Consider the following 19890-nt stretch of genomic DNA (forward strand, 5'->3'; position numbering starts at 1 on the left):
ATAATGAAAGTTCATCTATGAACGTAGTACAGTAATTAAGTTTGAAATTGTAGAACAAGAAAAAATCTAATTGTTTGAATGCATGCAAAGGTATGATTACAACACGAATGCAATGTAATATAACTATTACTCTTGTAAGGAATATGTAATGAAATTGGTTTGCATAATATTGTGTAAAAATCTATTAGATATCACTAATTAGTTATTAAGATTTAAAGAAAAATTTGTTGCGCTAATTAAAAATCAAATTTCACTATTTCCACCCTAATGTTGTACGTACACGTTGGTAAGAATGGGAGCGTGTTAGAATGGCTGTCGAAGTGCAATGTTTTGCTTTCATGGCGTCTTCCTTTTTAAAATATCTTACAAGTATTCCAGTGTAATCAAGTTCATTTAATTATTTTTTATAGTGAGTGATTAATTGTTTAACATGGAATCGCTGCTGCCTTCAGAAGTTGCTCGATTAGTCCTTGGTAAGGGTCTATTTACATTTTATAAATTGCTCAATGCTAACCTACTTGAATGGCGGGAATATTAATGTAGGGTAGAGTATTCAAAAATTCGTATCAGTAATTTTCTATAGCATTTATTTTGTAGTTCAGGAATATTTAATTATTTTCTTTCTTTGAACGATTATTTTATTAACCACTCAATATATGGAATGAATCTTCAACAGTGTAACGAAATTATAATGAATCTCGTAATGGAAAGTTGTCTTACTGTAGAAAGATATATTTATGACTATAAATTTCTTTACAGATGAACTAATAATGATTTTATTTGTTTTTGGATTTATAAATAATGTCCTTAATTACTCTTCTATAATTCCTTTTAAATAATTATTGCATTCTATATGGAATTGTTAATTAGATAAATTCCTATATCATGAGACATCATTGCCCTTTGTTCCTAGGTTACCTCGAAGACCAAAAATGTGATGAGGCTGCCAAAGCATTCTTACAGACATCGTCCCACTTGCAAGAATGCAGAACAGTTGTGTCTAATGGAAAGCGTTTCAGCACTAGAGTGAATGGATTCACCCTTCTTGATATCCTTGAAAAGTTTTCTGCAGCTAATGCCATAAGTAGGTATTTTTTATATAGCCCAGTTATATGGAGAATTTAAATTTATTAAATATTTTACATAAAATGTTTTTCCATCGACAATAGTACAAGAACGCTTAAGTAGATTAGCAGACTGTGAACAACTTAAACACTGTGGGGACTTGCTGGAACAGCTTAGATTTCTTGTTGAAGGTTCTCGTGCTCAACGTTTTGTTGTAAACATTAATGTACCACCACAGGCAAGTAAATTGTTGATGCAATGACTCGTAAATAAATATGAGTGTATACAGAATATCTACCACATTAAGAATATTTTGTTCATTCTATGTTAGCATGGTTTAGATACAAATATTCTAGCAGAAGAGGTTGCACATTTGGCTGAATAATTACTAATGGAATCCGATTATACTTTTATTATAGACGAGTTCACAATCTGCTGGAGGATCTCCGATCATATCCAGCAGTATACGCAAAAGACATCATAGTGGTAGTGATCGTGAACGATGTAAACGTGCTGCAAAATCATTCCCTCAAATATACGATAAACAATATGAATCAGTCTCGAGTCAATGTAAGAAATAATCATAAAGCGTGAAAGGCAAGATGTTAATATAAAAAATAATGATTTCGCTCAATTATATCAGTAGGGTGCGATACGATAGAAGCAACGCCATTGGAAAGTTTACCAGGTCATGCTGATTTATTGGCATCACATGATTCTGGAAGGTTAAACAATTCTGAACGAGGTAGCGGGGATAGCTATTGTACTATTAATAAGAACAACACCGTTAACAATATCACGAAAACGCAGACAGCAGATTTCGTAAAGGAGAGCAGCAGTGTTGATTCTTGCTCAACGAATCAGAAAAATAAAAGTTCAAGTACGTAACAGATAATAGCCATATTTAAATGTGTTTCCTAAGTGATATTTCTCTTGAATACGATTATTTAACTAAAAATATTATTAGCAGATAATGATAGCCAGACATGTGAACCTGAACCTAGTAATTTTGATAAAGATAACGAGATTGGTCAAGATGCACAAATTAAACCATTTGGAGTATGTATGGGAACTAGTACGGACGAGCTGGCTTACACTAGTGCTGAAGTACAAACTACGCCTTATGATATTCAAGAATCTGAATCAGAATCGAATGACGAGCCCATAGAAAATCTTAGTGTGAGCATTTAAACTTGTGTGATTTCATTAAAGATCTTCAGATCCCGTATGTGAATCTTTGTAATTCTTTTAGTTACTGACAAAGGAGTTACTGAATCGTACTGAATTGCAAGAACGAATTGCTGATAATATTAACAAAGCTATATTACCTGGAGATGCCTCCTTTAAGGACGAGAGTCTCTGCGAGTCTATGGGTGGAGAATTGAACACTTCAATTATGTCAGAATTAAATAATGCCATCAAATCCATAGTTCAAGCCACGGAGACTGATCCAGTTTTTGAACAATTCTTTGAAGAGATTATTGGACCTAACATAGAGACTGATACAAGTCCAGATGAAGAGATTGATTCCAAGTTCAATGTGGATCCCAGCAAAGAAGTGTATGTTCTTTCTATTTGTTTTTTACAGCCGGTTTTTTAAAGAAAATTTCTCGAAGGATCATATGAATTGTAGGTCATGTGAAAAACATGTTGAAGCGGTTATTGAAGATACAAGATCACAGGAACCTGGACCAATTACGGCGAAGTCTACATCCGGTTCCAGTGTGGTTGAAATTCCTTTAAAACATAGACTACGTAGTTCATCTAGACAGCAAAACACTAGAGTTGAAGATGAGACTGATAAATTAAAAGAACGGGAAAAAGAAGAGAGTGCTCTGCATGATCAGAACGCTGCTGCGATTTTGAGCATAATAAATGTTAATATGTCTGGGGAGATAATACACGATGGTAAAAGGGGCCATCATGTCCTGAACGAACAAATCTGCTTAAATACTGAGACTGAAAAAATATCAGAAAAGCGAGAAGCGCAAGTGGAATTGCATGTTAAAGAACCGGTAGTACAAATGCCAGAAGCATCAAGCATGCCGGTAAGTCAGGAAGCAAACGTTGCTATGCCATATCCCAACAATACTGTTGAATGTAAGAGTACAAGGAAAAATCCAATTAAAAAACCAAAACCCACAAAACCCAAACACATTTTGGAGAATGACGCAGAAAAATTAATTTCCGAACAGGAGATGATGGTTATGCCGACGTTAATTGTTTGCTCAAAAGAAGAAGTAACCAGTCTACTGAAGACAAATTCAAACTGTAAGACTAATATTAATAATAATAATAATAAAATTAATTTTTTGTATCAAAAACTATAACGTTTCTTTGTGCTTTTTAGATCATGCTGCAAACTCTGGAAATATTTCTTCCAGTTCCAGTTCACACTTTATTCCTATTGCTCCAAAAGGTACTAGTTTAAATAATAATTTCTATACTATATATTAATATTTTTTATTTTTTAGATCCATTGGGTATTCCGCCACCAGAAAAAATATATTTGCGGGCTGTTAACGTTTGTCAGAAAGTGGCTGTACCTCCGGATCCAATAGAAGTCAAGCTGGCACAAACGGAAGAGACAAAAGTTCAAAGAGCTGTGCAATCGTCCAAAAGGAAGCCGCGTAAAGTAACAAAAAAACTCAAAAATACTCAAGTTGTTGAAAAGCCTGTACAATCCGCCATGGAAACTGTTACAATAAGTGACACACCGGCTGTAATTAATACTTCAAGTGAAATTGAATCTATAACATTGTATGGGAATGAGAACAGTGCAGGCACGACTTTGGAAAATGCCAATATGCCTCCTATCAATCTAGACGAATCTATCAGCTTATGCGGAACAGGTCTGTCGCCATTTTTAAAATTCCATGATAAGGCAAAACAACCCCAACACGAAACGAGCATCGTGATGAAATCTGCAAATGACGTTATACCGGAATCGAATAGAGTGGAAACAGCAGTACAACTGCCAAAGGATAAAGCAGGTGAAGAGCAGAACTCAATAGCCGGACGTAGTTCCTGTGATGTGATTACTAAACGTACACCAAGATCTTTGTTAAAAAGTAGGTCCAAAAATTATAGGTTGAGTATGTCAACACCTCGAAGAAGAAGTAGTCATGTTAGAGCGCTTGATTTCACTACACCAACAAAGGTAACAAGTTCTGGTCGCCGTTTGAGTACCAACGAGAGTGTTCAATTTTCTCCAAAATCATCAAATCGATCAAAGTCTGTGTGCAGAACTACATTATTCAAGTCTCCGCCATTTGGAAATTCACCAGTCACTGTCCAGAAATTAAAAAGTCCGTTAAAAATTTGTCGACCCTGTAAAGTGCCAATTGCTACAAGGAGTCCTGCACCAAAATTAATGGGTGGTTGGGAAAAGTATACTGGGGTTGGACTGATTTTGGGCGGTACATCACCGCACTCTAGTTCAAGGACTACTTCGCCAAGTAAAAATCAGACTCAGTCGTCAACTAAGGAAGCACCTGTTATTAAAAAGAGTTGGGATGCGGATCTACGAAAAATTCTGCAAGCATCCAAGGAGAAGGAGGAGGTAGTTGTAAAAACGACAAAGACAACGAAGAAGAGGGAATCGACTAAAGATAAGTCAAGTAGTGCGACGTCGAAAAAGGAAGTGGTGACAAAGAAAAATGCTAAATCTACCGTTGGTTCAAATAAAGTGAAAAACAATCAAACTGACGAAATTATAATATCGGATAAAAGTTCGGACAGTTGTACCAAAACTGTTGATAATGATGTAATCAAAGAACTAACTAGTGTGCAAGACGTTATTACGCCTTCAAATACTAATGTGAATAAAGTGGAAGTACCTGTTCCAACTAGTTCGTGCAGTGATACTGTACAGGTCCAGGATGAGAAAGATTCGCTGGCGAATAAGAATGATACGTCTGAGAAAAAGGTAGTAAAAAAGTACGCTAAATTAAAGACAATAAAAACAAACATTTCAAAACCAAACAGTGCAAACATCATCGAATGCATGTCTAATTCAATAGACTTGAGTGTGAGGACCTCTGATCTCATAAGAATCTCTCCGGAATCAAGTCGACATATTTTGCAGTTACCACATATGATAGATTTAGAAACACCAAGAAAAATTGAAAATTCTTTTGGACTGCCTCCTACTCCTAGAGTTCTCAGTCCGAGTAATAACGTGATAACACCTTTTGTAAAGGTCAGTGAAGATTCTAGTAAAGTTCGTAGCTTTGTCACTACACCAGAATTCCCACCTACACCGTGCGTCACTCTTACACCAAAGTTAGCTGGTGAGAATACAGAGGATGCCATTAGAAAGGGAGAATATAATACCTGTTCACCGTATTATCATCCAAGTTCTGAACAGCCCACTGGCCTTAATAAGATATTAGGTTGCCAAAGTACTCATACACAGAATAAATTACAGCAACCTGAAGTCAGTATTATACCAGTTGATGCGGAAGGTTGTAGGACTAATATTAATATGGATGTTGTTAGTGGCTTTCCGGTAAACATATCCAGTAGTAAGTTAGAGATAACTCAATTTGAAGTAATCAAAGAAAATCTTCCCAAAGAAGAAGCTGTGAAGGAATTAAAAATTTCAGCCACATCTAAGGACATTACTGATAAATCAAAAAACAATCTTCCGACTGCTTCTAATATGACTACAAATGACTGTATTACAAAAGAGGAAATTAAAGCTGTAAATATTAGTCAAATAAATATTAGATGTGACAGTTCATCCAAAAGTGATCATGAATCATCCGATAGTGATTCTAGTTCTTCGTCCAATTCAACTTCATCATCATCATCAAGTTCCTCTTCAGGCTCAGGTACGACAAACCCATCCCCTCTGCTGTCAGTAATAAAAAATAAAGAGATACTTGGGAAAATTTATACTGACACCAGTAATGATTCTGGACACAAAGCAGTACCAGAAATAATTAACGTTGGAAATACAGCAGATGATACTCCAGTCATAGAGAAGACAGATAAATCACAAGAGGAGGTTGTAAAGAAATTAGAAGAAATGTCAGTTCCCAGTACAAATCAGAAGAACAATGATAACGTGTTATCCTTGACAAATTTAATAGTAGGAGCCGAAGAATCCCCTGCTAAGGTTTTTCCTGTCGTAAAATCAGATGATGTCATTAGAAATACATCTATGGAAACACCTGCTAAAGATGAGGCATTATTATCCGAGGCTGATATTTCTGAAACACCCAGTAGCTCAAAAGCTGGCATGGAAACTCTGACTAATTTGAGCAGTAAGATTTCCGCTTTGATTTCTGCTCAGGATCCAAAAGCGACAAAGGCAGATAGTCCACTCAATCAAACTCTTTCAATTACCAATCAAACCACAGCGAAACCAAAAATAATTGACGTACAGTGTCTAGTACCGGCTGTCTCTGTTACACGTGGAATACCCGAAGCTTTATCTTTCACAAAAGAGCGTGAACCTCAAGTATCACATTCGTCTCATTCAAGTTCACAATCTAGCGCACAACCGGATTGTAAATTAGGATTAGAATTGGAAAAGAAACGACTTCGTATCATTTCAAAATTAAAGACAAAGCCTCAGCTTCCTGTAGTACCCAAGGGGATCAGAGCTAAGCGAGTTCCGGCTGCAAAAACAGAAGAACCTGTAAACGTTAAAGTAAATACTAAAACCGATGAAGATCAGTCTAAAAATAATGTGATAAAGAGAAGAAAATCTCAGTCTAAACCGCATGTAAATATTTTGCAAAAAAACTTGGACACTGCTGAGGTACCCAAAGATCATTCGATTGCAGAAAATACTAGAACAATTTTACGACTAACAACAATCAAAGAAGCGACAGGAGTTGAAGAAGAATCTAAAAAAGAAAAGCATGAATCATCTCGCGCATCTTCTAATGTAAGAGGTCAATCACGCAGTGAAGCACAAACGTGTCCGAATGCAAATATAAATAAAAGAAAGAATTCCACAGACTTGACAAAATCAAAAAGTAAAACGGTTAAAAACGAAAAGAAAAAGGACAACAAGCCAAAGGAATCTACCGTCAAGAATTCTAAAGGAAGTGAGCAAACTTGTGATAACATTATTGTAGATAATGTTTTAGAAAATAAAATTGAAAAAGTTCATAGTAGCAACGAGGAAAAAATATTGAATTCAAAGGAGCAAATTAATTCAAACGAAAATACAAAACGCACATTGAAATCCAAAGTGGATCAAATCAAGAGAGACCTCTTTAGTGATGACGAGAATAATGACCAAAGGACAACCCGTTCTAGAACACGTCAAATTTCAGATGCTCAAAAAAGCGACTGCGGTGGACCTAATACAGAATCTTCCAGTAGCGCAATTAAAATCGCCAATGAAAAAAATGGTCCAGTTTCTTCTAAAGAAGATTTATCTTGTGTATTGGAGTGTTTACAATTGGTACCAGCGAACAAGCACACAACTGTAGAACCTGATGGAATAGGTAGTCTGAATGCAACCATATCCAACACTGTAGAGTACCGATTCGTCCATGACGATTCTGTACCTGTAAAGAAACGAAGACGAAAGTTCAGGAGTTCTGAACTCAGATTCCAGGTGAAGGTTGATTCTACAGATGAAAAAGACAAAGAACGTGGTAAAATGATGACTGCGACACCGTACGAAGAAATATTTAATATTTCTCCAAAGTCAAAGAGAAAAGTCGTTAACAAACGACCTGCTCTTAAAAGTATTAAATGTACAAAGCTTCAATTGTCAACGTTACAAAACAGCTCATCTTCAGTCTTCAAAGGCAGCGAAATAAAACCTTTAGCCACATCATCTCCTATGTCAGAACCTTCAACATCCGGTACCACAAAGATACATGGAAAAAATCCATTGTCATCTGGTAGAAAATCCGTTTCCAAGTCGCCTGATGGAAAAAGGAAGCAGACAGTCGATAATGCTCAAGATCCTCCCAAAGGTAAGACAATATAATTATACACGTTTTATCAACACTTAATTATTTGAAAACTCATATGGAAATTATTTTAGACGATAGAAAAAAGAGAAAAGCATCCGAATCAAGAGAGAGTGAACAGGTTCGTACGAATATGTATAATAATGTTTTTTTAAATTACACTTTCTCATAGCAGACTTAATTCATAGGTTGAGAAAAAAGCACGAGCAACAGATCCACAAGTTTTATTGAGCATGTTGAATGTGGACGAGTTCCTGACATCTGTTCATGGACCCACATGAGGATTATAAACGTTAGATTTCAAATGGGAGATCCTTTTCTGATTGTATCATGTATATATTGTTATCTGCTAGCCAATGGTGCTACACATTGTTATTTATTTATAGGTGTGCTTCATACCATCGGATTTTCTAAAAGTACTAATACAGAACATTAAATGACTCTACTATGACTGTAAGATCTTATAGTTTCCTATATGGAACGTTTTGTTCAAACTTCATTCTTATTAAAAGTTTGTTGCTTTTTTTTAAATACTATCTATGTAATACCAATATCTTTATGAATGGATATGTTTTTTGTTCCTACGATTAAAAGTAGCGTGTCATTAAAATATGTTACAAAAGCAACATATATCCAAGATACATTAGTCATTGTATTATCACATCACAGAATCTCGATTACTTAATTTCACTACATGTTCCACTTCAACTGACATTTTTTTTAGAAATTTATGATACTGATCTATGAATCCCATTTTGATTTTATTATTTGTTCTTTGACTGTGGGCATTAAACAAAAAATATTTTAGAAACGTTTACTTAACGATGATAATTATTTTTTATTACAACAGAGACATGCGCTTCTCCATTTATATTCATTTTCATGATTATATCGCCCTGAAATTTTATAATTGCCCATGGATTTTCTTTGTAAAGTTGCAGATTATAAAATGTATCTGAATTCGCTACGAGTAAAATATTTTAATACATTATCACTTGCAATGGAAGTAACATATGTAATACTCTTTATATAATATATAAAAAGTGTTGCACATTACTTGGGTGAGAAATAGTTGTTATGTTTCTATATTATTAAGTGAAATTTCTTGAAAAAGTAGTTGTTAAGCTGTGGATAAGAGTAAAACTACAGTATTTTATTTTATAAATATATGATCAGGCACTAATGTTAATATTTTTAACACAAAAAATAAACAAATAAAATAATACTTCACGGATTAATAAGAATTATTCATTGACCCTATGTGGATATTCTGTATCCACAGAAGTGCAGTCTGTGCAGATAAACAGAAGTGTATGCACGACTGCAGTCTGCCATACCGATATTAAATAAAGTTAATGCATTTGTTGTACAGATATATATCATAACCAATTTACTTTAATTATGAACATAATAGAAACACAATACAAAACATTTTAATATAGGAAAAGAGTGTGAAATCTGTCAAAGTGACAATGGAACTTTGTTGAACTATTAAATTAACACTTGGACTTAGCAACACGGTCAATTTCTTCAACGAGGGACACAAATTTTCTCCATTGGACCATATTGAGTGCTATACCTGAAAGAAGTAAATATATAATTAATGTTTTTACTGATGAATCATGTTTTTTAAAATCTTAAATAAATTACAGCTATAACAACAAGATACCTTTCTTTCCTGGTTTCATGTCTCCACTTTTATCGAGATACATCTCTCTGATGTCAACATACATATTCCCCTTAAATTCACGCACAGTCACTCGTCGATTGTTTCCTAATTCCCAAACTGAATCTTCATCTTCATCTGGTTCGTGCTTTGCCTTTTTGCTTGGTGCAGGCTTTTCTCTTTTTTCTGACGCAGGCTTTTCTCTTTTTTCTGGCGCTTGCCTCTTGTTGTTTTTCTTAGAAGTTTCTTGCTTTACTTCCTAAATTAAATGGATACATACTTTTATTCATAGAATTGACTTAAACATTAATTGTGAATAAATTTTGAATTAAACACAGATCACAATACAAGGATAAATTATTACCTCGTCAGTATCGTAACTGGATGATGAACTTGAGACATATGCCCTTGATTTCGGCATGATAAGTTTTCAGTCAGATTTATTTAATCTAGAAAGTATACACAATGTCTTCAATTTTACATGTACTATAAATGCATCAATATCTCAACGTATATTTTAATCTAAATTCTAAGAATAATGCCCAAGAACATAAGGCATCGAAAATCTCATTTAACCTCAAATAATTTTTGAAATCTGCTCCCGAGTCAGTATGCAAACATATTATCACAAACCATTCATAGATAAATTTTCATAATTCTAAATATCACGTAAATTACTTATTTAATAATTATGTATCTAAAATCCTCAAGCATAGGTACCTAAGCGACAAAAAAAGATGTCGATGTGGTTCAATTTTTGCCGGAGTGAATGAATTAAATTTTTCTCCATATAAAAATTAATTAATTTCCTATTCTAATTTATTAAATATAAATAATGTATACATACCCTCAAAATAATAATATATACTAAGTTTTAGATCAGGAGGACTGAATTAACTCACGATATACAATCTATTCTGTATCACGCTTAAACTGCCAGCAGTTTTCGCATCAAACTAAGAAATCCAATGGTGCACATACAACGTATCTACACGCAAACGGCGGGAAGCTACAAAACATTTTCACAAAATCATTATATTCTAACGTAGAAAGATAATGAATTTCTTAAATGTACCAAAGAATTTATTACACTTTTATTTCCATTCCTTAAGTACACAGTCATTTGAAGAAGAGGCTTCATGTTCAACGGTAATTACACCAGCTGCCTAATGGCACCAATAACCTCTTTTTATTTTTACAAAAATCGAAATATTCTTCCAAATTACTTCTGAAGTATAATCTGCAACATTATCAACAATATGTAAATATGAGACATAGGTCCTCGAGAATATTTTCAGCGCGGTACATAACATATTTATCCGTATATAATATAGTATGTCATATATCGGTCATGTGATTTTCATTAAAGTTCGTAGCAATGTACGATAAATATACAGTGAATAAAAGCACGCGAGTTCACATATAACGCGCCTTCGATAAAAACTGACAATGAATGGCCCAAAGAAAAATTTGCTGCATCATTCATATCCTAATAATGTATTTACATGAAGCTGAAAGAAGAAAATTAAAATATTCTCTATCCATACACAATTACACTCATATATCCGTATCCTCGCGCGTTGCAGATTATCCGGCAGGCTCTTTATATCCAAGAACAATTCCAAACGAAGAATCGCCGGAGAAACAACATTTATCAACAAGAAATGGCAACTCTTCAGGCCATTAATCAAGCTAAAAGATGTTTCAGAATTCTTAATCGCTGTCATCTGTGTTTCGCGGCGCGCGAGTCAGAGGTCGACGGCTTTCTTCGTCCGATCCATAAATCACATCTTCGTCCGAGTCGTTTATCATCGAAAATGCAGGATTGTCCTTCGTTATCGAGGAATCTACATAAGAATCAACAATGTAACGTTATATTCCTAAAGAAGGAATGAAAGCATGACACTTACGCTGACCGTAAACTTGCTCGAGCGCTGGCGCATACACGTAAGCCATCGTGTACAGATAAAAATTAAGTAATCCATAGAGAGCCATGAATTGAGCTGAGGTACGATAATACGTAGATAAACGTGAAGCAAAACTATCCTCCAAGACACCTGCGCCAAATTGACGTGCAGTCACCAGAGTGCAGACTCCTGCTACTATTCCAGCCAGTAATGTAAGGAATCGCAGTCGTAGATCTATTAAAAAAAAAAAAGAAAATAATAACATTAAGAAAAGTGCATCAAAATTAATAATCATAATAATAAGCACAATGAACATAAATTACCAAAATATGGCATTGAACGTAGTTCACTATAGGCTCTCAGTATAAGTAGAAGAAGATAAGCGATGTAAATCCCACCGACCGTAAAGAAAAACACTTTGAAACCCTAAAAATGAAAGTACATTATTCTTATAATTAATAGTATTATCAAATACAGTTGTGTCGTGGATCAGGTAAATAATTGGAAACGTGATAGCACTAGAATCTTTCAAGAACTGAGATCATCGACACATCAGCTGCTGTCAGCCACTAACTGTGGTCGGTGCACTTTTTTTAATCGATCGAGTTTCGATTTCTGTTCAACTTTCGATGCGGCGGCAAATATAGATTTGTAAAGATAAACCGGTCGCGACACACAAGATACGCTGTTATTCTAAGCTCGTTTGTTTTTAGCTAGTTCATTGCGGTGAGTTAGGCATATACAAGTCGAGCTCCAAGTGCAATGGACAGCACAGTGAAGTCTAAGGTCGTGTTCGTTGTAACGACTGCGAAAATCTTCATGTGGCAAGATATTCACCAAGAAAACTCTCATCGAAGAGGACTTCCGCGTAGTAATCTTCATCGAGTATCCAAGCATGGATTATATTGGTGAGTATAAGAATTTGTCTAAATTAATTAAAATCAAAAATTAATGCATCTATAATTTTTAGCTATTGCAATCATACTATTGGAATTGATGCTGGAAGCCTCAGGGCTATTTTCAAGTGTCGATTGTCCACCTGAATTACGACGAGAAATAGCAACTCTAGGAGATTCACAATCGCTGCACTTAGACTGCACTATGCAGTTATTATGCAAAAATCCTTATCAGGATGATTCACCGTGTCCATTAGGATATTTCTACGACGATTCTGCTAGTTATGACTGCATACCTGAGAACGAGACAACGTGTGAGGTCAAGTTTAAGGTCACTGTTGTACAGAATTTCAATATAGATCAGGATGAAGTCGGTCCATGTGCATTATCCCAGGATCCTGGGTACCCTGCACTTTTATCTCATCCTGACAACTGCAGTATGGTAATTTTAAATGATCCTGTATATTTAACTGATGTTTGGATCATTTTTATACTCTCGTATGAATTTCATTTCTAGTTTTATAAGTGTGACTGGGGATCAGCTATACTGTTCGAATGTCCAGAAGAACTGCACTTCAATTCTGAACTTCAGGTGTGCGACTGGCCCTGGCAGGCACGATGTGATTCATCCTGGACAAGATGTCCCAGGCCTCAACCAAGATGCCCAGCCCATCATACACGTCCAATTTATTTACCTCATCCATATTTATGTGATCATTTCTATCAGTGCAATTGGGGAAATCCGCTTTTGCAGACCTGTCCTGCAGGCCTTCACTTTAATCCTCGACTGAACGTCTGCGATTGGCCTTATAATTCAAAATGTAAAGTATGTTAATTTTTAATATACGCACGTAATAGTTTGATGTGTCCAGAACATAATTATATGTTGGATCTTCAAGTTCTGTGCACCGGAGCCATGTTGCTAGTGTTAATGCTGCACCCCATAATAAACCCACTACCAATAATTTAGGTAGATAAAATGTTACTAGACGTCTCTCATTCTAGATGATAAAATATAAATTATTAATATTGTAAACAATACATCATTATTGAAATATTAATATCTACCTGGCGAAGACCGTGATAGACACAAAGCCAGAACATAAGAATTCCACAAAGAAACGTAGTCTGTAAGACAGCATCCAGCATCCCAGGCATCCAGGAATTTACGAGGAATGTCATAGGAAACAGTGGATCTAATAAATGGTATAACATAGTATTCATTATTCATTAGCAATTAACAATTTCATATTTACTTACTGTTATATAGGATCAGTAATGGCAGAAGAATTGACAGCCATTTCTGTTCTATGGACCAGTCGTGTATCGGATACTTTCTTAAGGAATGACCAAACCAGCACTGAGGATAGAAAATAATGAAGAATTATAAATAATTATAAGAATTATATTTTTAGTTTAATTAATTAAATCTTATTACCGTCACTATAAACGTAGCCAGTAGAAATATCAGTCTAAACCAGATTTCTATTTGCGTAAATGCCGGGTTGTAATTCTTAAACTGTGAACAGAGAGTGAAAATAATTTAATTAAAAAATCATCGCATCTTATGAAAATTATGCGTTATCGTGTCACATAGTGCTTACTGACGTAGAACGTAAGATCTCGTATGTTGTATCGTTGATGAAAACTCTCAAGACCGTAAAAACGCACGGTAATGATGTAGTATGTAAAATCCAAGAATCCAAGATGGACCACAACGAACTCTTCACATGTTTGTCTCTCACACTTGAGATGCCTCGTTCTGAAATCCGTAAAATTTTTTCATTCATCTTTAAATTCTATTGAGAAAGATTCAATTGTTTAAAAAAAAGTTTTTTATTGTCTTTCTTACCTATTATGTCCAGCTTCTGGAGCCAGAACTGATACAGGCTTATGATCTGGAGTGATACCATCAATGGAAACGCTTACTTGGAAACTCTTATCGTACTTCTCATCTGTAAATTATAATTATCCAGTCTCATTAATTACATCTCTCAATGAAATATTTGTTAAATACATACATATATGTATGCAGCTTCTTTATCAGTGGTTATAGCAAAGGATTTTCGAGTCCATTTTATCGTCAAACCATAATATTTTTCTGGATTATCACTTTTTCAGGAACAAGTATTACTATGGTTTCTCTACTAATAAGATACTTTTGAATTGGGGTATTAAAATTAGTACCGTCGTTATTTGATGTGGAGAGTTTAGCAATGACCCACAATTGTTGACTATATGTTGATAGTGCTGGAGTTTTCATGATGAAAGGACCTGTAGCCATTTCACTTCCATTCAAATGTGCTTTTTGTTCAGTGGTGGTAGTGATAGGAGGACCTGTTGATATAAATTATTTTTTCAATGGTTATAAGCATATAATTTTGTTTTATTAATAATATATTTATTACCTGCGAGACCTATAAATACGGCCAATCCAAAACAGGCGAAGAATCCCATGAAAACCATGACGAATTCCCTTTTGTGCATTGAATAAAGTCGCATCTGAACAGATCTATGAAAAAAAAAATACGATTGAAATTAACAATTCTTATTTTATAAAGAAATTTGCTTCTATACCTTTCGCAACGATCGTGATGATAAGCTGGAGCGATGTATTTATTAAATTCACTAAATAGGTCACTGAATTGGGACAGAGCATTTCTGACCTTGAGATTCCATCCAGCTGATGGAAGATGATAAGAATATCCTAAACTTGGACCCTCCATTTTTGATTTTCTCATCACTTACGTTTTCCGTGTTTCTAAAAATTATATATTATTTTAAATCACTTTCACTTTTCTTGAGATGGATGAATGAATTTGTACAAATTTAAACTGTATGCAAAAGAGGATCAAGCCAACTGCAGAAGTCATTAATGTTTTATACGATAGAAATGGTTAAGTCGTTCATTTTCTCTGGTAAATTGTTTATGGAAAAAATTGTAACGATTTAGATTAATTGTCTTGTATTGTTCAGTAAATTTCTCCTTCTGCAAAGGGGCGACAGATATTAAAAATGAATAAAATAAACGTAACCATCATTATCCACATTATTTGTTGACGCTTACACGATTAATACGGATACGATCCAATTGCACAAGTCCAATTTATGTCTCGTTCGCTTCGTCTAATATTATCGGGGTACTTCGAAGGGCCTAATTTACGTGAAAGATATATATTTCTCTGGATAATTTTCGTGGATGATCATGACGATAAACATTAGGAATATGTGACGAACCACGAGGTCGTTGAATTTCGAAAACACTGACTGTATACGATAATGCGTTATAGAGAAATGAAAATGAAATGTACAACGACGCAGACGGCGAATGAGGCTGGCGTCGCGACGCCCATTATTGATCCGTGCTTCCAAGCTTCTCTTCTGATATTATTGCAGACCTGCTAGCCGACACATATTAAATTTAATGTTGATTAAGATCTACATTTCGTTAAGTAATAACTAAAATAAGAAATATAGCATAATTCACTCTATTTAAATGTATAATTCAAAACAGTTAATAGCGCTAAATGTCCTGACGCTTGGGAACTCGTTATATTTCAGATATGATGACATTTTATATAATCAAATAATCTAGATATTAACAAACTAAAAATTATTAAAGAATAATACCATTATTTTTAATGTAACTTTTGAAATTCAAACTAGTCTTCCCCAAGACTTTTCTTATCGAGCTTTTTTGTTATCATATGTATTTCTTTCTTTTATGCTCTACTGGTACAATATCTACCGAGATCAATGAAGAAACCTATTTATCCTAACGAGTAACCAGTTTCATATAATTATCGTTAGAGTAGATAAAGATATCTTTGGTATAAACTGAAATCGGTTTATAAGCATACTTGCAATTAGCTGCTAATATTACTGCATGCCAAACGTGCATGCAGTGCGGTTGGTAGCATAGTTAAAAAATATATATATTTATATATTGGTTCTAGCAGCTTCTGTTAATTGTCTTGCAGCATTTTGCAGAAGTGGTATACTTATTGTATACGTGCTGTGATCCACGAAATAAAATTGTCGAACAGATTTTCATCTGTACCGTTGGTAGCCCACGTTGCCTCTCGCTTCGATAGGCGCGTACACGCTCGCCCTTTGCAATATTCGCGGTTAATGATCAGCGAGCTAGGAGCTCGGTGAAACGAAAAAAATGATTGATTTACGCGACAAGAACACGCAAAGTGCGTCGAACATGTATAATAGACGAAACGACAATATGAACGTACCTGGTGAGTCATGATTTGTTTCAATTTCCATTTCTACTCTTAAATGTCTTTGAGAAAATTGATTCCAACCTCTTGATACTTTGGAAGCACATTACATTGCAGAAGAAATTATTTCAGAGTGGTACAAGGACACGTGCAGTTATGTAATTGTGTTGGTATATGAGAATTTTTAATCAATTTTTGGAGCTATTGATGTATTTTGATACTTCTGACTCTTCCTATTTTGTATGGTATCGAACAGCGATGGAGCACTTTTTGGAAGTAATCTTGTTCTATACTGATTTTGTTTAATATATGCAGGTTTATTACTTTCTGCTATGTGTATATTCTATGGAGTAATGCTTTCCCTTTAGGAAAAACAAAAACTATCGTGGAGCTAACATGTGAGCATCATATGGAAAGTAACAACAGGGGACCGTACCAATTACTCTGACATAAAAATGACTTAGAAATTAATGTATTTCCAAGGATTTCCTCTATTATTGTATACCATTTGTTCAGTTTGGTTTTTATTAGATCTGTAATTAGTTTGTCAAACCATTGCTGCTCATGGCTTCTATTATTAATGATATTAATGGCGAGATATTTGGTGGCAGCAAGAAAACATCAAGTTCTGTTTTGGAAGATAATGTTTATCCACAATGTACATTGACACTTGGCTTTTTCAATAACTTTGTATAGTATCAAGCTCTTTATGTATTATGTAATTTACTTTTAACAGTTACATCACAACCTGGACTTGCTCCTCTTAGTCCATACTTGAACTTCGATCCATCATACCTACCTGCCACTCAGCCAGAGTTTATATTTCCTGAAGGAGCTGTAAAGCAACGAGGGAGATTTGAATTGGCTTTCAGCCAAATTGGTGCTGCATGTATAATAGGTGCAGGAGTTGGAGGTGCCAATGGTTTTTACAAAGGCTTAAAGGCGACAACCCTTGCGGGTCAAACAGGAAAATTAAGACGGACACAGTAAGAAAAGTTGTATTTTATTCCTTTGTATGGTTCAGCATTGGACTAATAAAGCAAAATTTATACTATATTTAAAACATATTTATTATTTGCAGATTAATTAATCATGTTATGAAACATGGTTCATCACTGGCAAACACACTGGGAGTAGTCTCTGTGATGTACAGTGGGTTTGGTGTACTTTTATCTTGGGTCAGGGGTACAGATGATTCCTTGAATACTTTAGCAGCAGCCTCTGCGACCGGAATGCTCTTCAAATCCACAGGTATCGCCATTTATCATTCCGTTGACGTATGTTGATATATTTTTGAATAAGTTTTTATAACGAAGCCACTCTTTTCACAGCTGGACTGCGTAAATGTGCATTAGGAGGTGGCGTTGGTCTAGGAATCGCATCACTCTACTGCCTATGGAATAGCCGAGAATCTTTTTCCCAATTTAGACATCACAGCATGAATCCGGCGTAAGACTGTGTGTGTACCAGCAGCACCTTTAGCCAAACCTCATCTGTTGTGAACGTTCCCACTTTGATTATTAAAGCAGCTACTGCGTTTTTCCTTAGTACAAGCAACGCGTATTGTTGAATTTTAATAATAAAAAAGTAAAGATATTTTGACCTCAGTCAGATATGTCAATGACTGTCTCGTAGAATATTTCAATGTACTACTATGAATGGATTATTTAATAGCAACATTGGAGAAAATATTAATGGTTCAGAGTTCTCAATTCTGTTTTTGGAACGGAAGCTTCCAAAACTCTTGTGCACTTTCTTTATTATTTGTTTCAACAAGAAAGTATAAAGCTGCAGATTGATTCGATATAAAATAATAAGAGAACTCAATTTAAATATTAAAATCATTAAATATGATAGTAAAAGAAGCTTTCGCAGTACTAATTAGTGCAATGTAAATTTGTTAAAGTATTAAATAGTATCGTACATAAAAAAGTCCTAGCGTAGTATATACTTGATGCTACATATTTAATCTGGATTAATCAGAATTAGAGTGGGAACGTCGAAGCAGTACAATTCCTAAGTCACTAGGAGCCAATTTCTACTAAAGAAAATTCTAATAATTACATTAGCCAATATATGCAAATTATTATAAAGATATTTTTTCCTCGTTATATTTTCCTGTCTATTAATGTTGCGAATCAACATAAAAAAGGCCATAGAGCGATAGTAAAACAACAACACAAACAATACTTCGCGATACAAATTCATTCTCTGCTTTATTTATATCATCCTTGCTGTTAAAATTAAACATGTCTTTTATTTGTAACAAATCATACTCTCTTGAACCTATACATACATGAAAATCATACGCATTTCATAATCGATAACTTTTATTCAACTTGAATTAATATAACCAATCGAGTGACTATCCAAAAGTCATATATCTTTCTCTAACAAATTAAAATACGCCCATGGTTTAAGCTGTGCTTTGTACATGTACATGCATTGATCTCAGAACTAAAAACTAATGCAGTACCATTCAGACAACTGTCGGGTATGAATACACATTATTAATATATTGTTTAAATTATTCCCTGTTACAATATCACCTTAAATACAAGTAACCTGTAAATAACGAGGTTCTAGTAAATGGCGCCGTAGCTGGAGGTATATGTCGACAATCCAAGTATCCATAGCGGAACTACAACTGCCCCAGATGTTCACGAATGATCACTAGTGTCATAATATACTGCATACTTTTTAGACATCATTTGAAAAGGAAAAGATATGTAATTAGTATAAAAGAATAAAAAGACTTTTCCATGTAAAAATTGGCTCCTACTTTATACTTCCTAATGGTATTCATATACGATACATTTTACATAGAACTCATGGATTTAATTCGTGCCCCTTGCGCGTTTACATACATAGTAAAAATTTTATTTTAAAGGATCTTGAAACACCTTCTATTCTCTTGCAGATCAAAATGACCATTTGGCATCCCCAACTACTTAGAGACTAGCAACGAATTTTCCCTGCCTTGTAAATAGAAAATTTCATCGTGGATTGCAAGACGAACAATTTTTAGAATTATGCAATACCATGTAACTCAAATAAAGAAGTGTAAATATACCATGCACTATCCATTAAACGCTGCATGTTATTTAGTTATATTTCGACTAGCTGATAGATCACAGGTCTATAATAGAAATTGGCATTTTTAAAGATTCTTATATGGAGGTG

At 34.6% G+C, this 19890-nt stretch overlaps 5 protein-coding genes across 12 annotated transcripts; 3 read left to right on the forward strand and 2 right to left on the reverse strand.

The window, feature by feature from the left end:
* The first annotated feature begins 72 nt into the window (after positions 1-72).
* LOC107265371 lies at positions 73-9153 on the forward strand. Of its 4 annotated transcripts, none has more exons than XM_025082614.1 (13): positions 73-90; positions 411-473; positions 914-1084; positions 1170-1303; positions 1485-1635; positions 1709-1945; positions 2036-2244; positions 2318-2625; positions 2699-3336; positions 3416-3484; positions 3540-8012; positions 8084-8130; positions 8198-9153. In XM_025082614.1, the coding sequence occupies exons 2-13, from the start codon at positions 431-433 to the stop codon at positions 8288-8290; spliced, it is 6573 nt and encodes a 2190-aa protein (XP_024938382.1). In that variant the 5' UTR covers positions 73-90; positions 411-430; the 3' UTR covers positions 8291-9153. The 4 variants fall into 4 exon arrangements, with proteins under 4 accessions (XP_024938382.1, XP_024938384.1, XP_024938383.1 ...); XM_025082616.1 differs by lacking the exon at positions 73-90 and having other exon boundaries at positions 309-473; positions 2699-3113; positions 3261-3336; positions 8198-9152; XM_025082615.1 differs by lacking the exon at positions 73-90 and having other exon boundaries at positions 309-473; positions 1712-1945.
* A 229-nt stretch (positions 9154-9382) lies between these two features.
* On the reverse strand, positions 9383-10680 carry LOC107265375 (activated RNA polymerase II transcriptional coactivator p15). 3 transcript variants are annotated; one of them, XM_015734784.2, is made up of 4 exons: positions 10523-10680; positions 10040-10124; positions 9679-9934; positions 9383-9588 (listed from the first exon to the last, which is right to left on the reverse strand). In XM_015734784.2, the coding sequence occupies exons 2-4, from the start codon at positions 10094-10096 to the stop codon at positions 9506-9508; spliced, it is 396 nt and encodes a 131-aa protein (XP_015590270.1). In that variant the 5' UTR covers positions 10097-10124; positions 10523-10680; the 3' UTR covers positions 9383-9505. The 3 variants fall into 3 exon arrangements, with proteins under 3 accessions (XP_015590270.1, XP_024938446.1, XP_024938445.1); XM_025082678.1 differs by having other exon boundaries at positions 10578-10622; XM_025082677.1 differs by lacking the exon at positions 10523-10680 and adding an exon at positions 10396-10456.
* A 484-nt stretch (positions 10681-11164) lies between these two features.
* Positions 11165-15832, reverse strand: LOC107265372 (transmembrane protein 181). The gene is made up of 13 exons (XM_015734781.2): positions 15546-15832; positions 15056-15239; positions 14887-14990; positions 14666-14815; positions 14331-14433; positions 14087-14240; positions 13917-13997; positions 13739-13838; positions 13547-13674; positions 13330-13479; positions 11906-12008; positions 11586-11816; positions 11165-11522 (listed from the first exon to the last, which is right to left on the reverse strand). Exons 2-13 carry the CDS (start codon positions 15217-15219, stop codon positions 11389-11391), a joined length of 1602 nt encoding a protein of 533 aa, XP_015590267.1. The 5' UTR covers positions 15220-15239; positions 15546-15832; the 3' UTR covers positions 11165-11388.
* On the forward strand, positions 12015-13321 carry LOC107265374 (peritrophin-1). The gene is made up of 3 exons (XM_015734783.2): positions 12015-12490; positions 12553-12920; positions 12996-13321. Exons 1-3 carry the CDS (start codon positions 12478-12480, stop codon positions 13311-13313), a joined length of 699 nt encoding a protein of 232 aa, XP_015590269.1. The 5' UTR covers positions 12015-12477; the 3' UTR covers positions 13314-13321.
* Positions 15833-16359: 527 nt separating the features above from the next.
* LOC107265349 (mitochondrial import inner membrane translocase subunit Tim23) lies at positions 16360-19798 on the forward strand. 3 transcript variants are annotated; one of them, XM_025082667.1, is made up of 6 exons: positions 16368-16725; positions 16840-17365; positions 17444-17693; positions 17789-17958; positions 18039-18164; positions 19628-19798. In XM_025082667.1, the coding sequence occupies exons 2-5, from the start codon at positions 17272-17274 to the stop codon at positions 18158-18160; spliced, it is 636 nt and encodes a 211-aa protein (XP_024938435.1). In that variant the 5' UTR covers positions 16368-16725; positions 16840-17271; the 3' UTR covers positions 18161-18164; positions 19628-19798. The 3 variants fall into 3 exon arrangements, with proteins under 3 accessions (XP_015590221.1, XP_024938435.1, XP_024938434.1); XM_025082666.1 differs by having other exon boundaries at positions 18039-18156; XM_015734735.1 differs by lacking the exon at positions 16840-17365 and having other exon boundaries at positions 16360-16725; positions 18039-18156.
* The last annotated feature ends 92 nt before the right edge of the window (positions 19799-19890 follow it).

Source organism: Cephus cinctus, unplaced genomic scaffold (assembly GCF_000341935.2).
Source record: "Cephus cinctus unplaced genomic scaffold, Ccin1 Ccin1_scaffold0215, whole genome shotgun sequence".
Classification (NCBI taxonomy): domain Eukaryota; kingdom Metazoa; phylum Arthropoda; class Insecta; order Hymenoptera; family Cephidae; genus Cephus; species Cephus cinctus.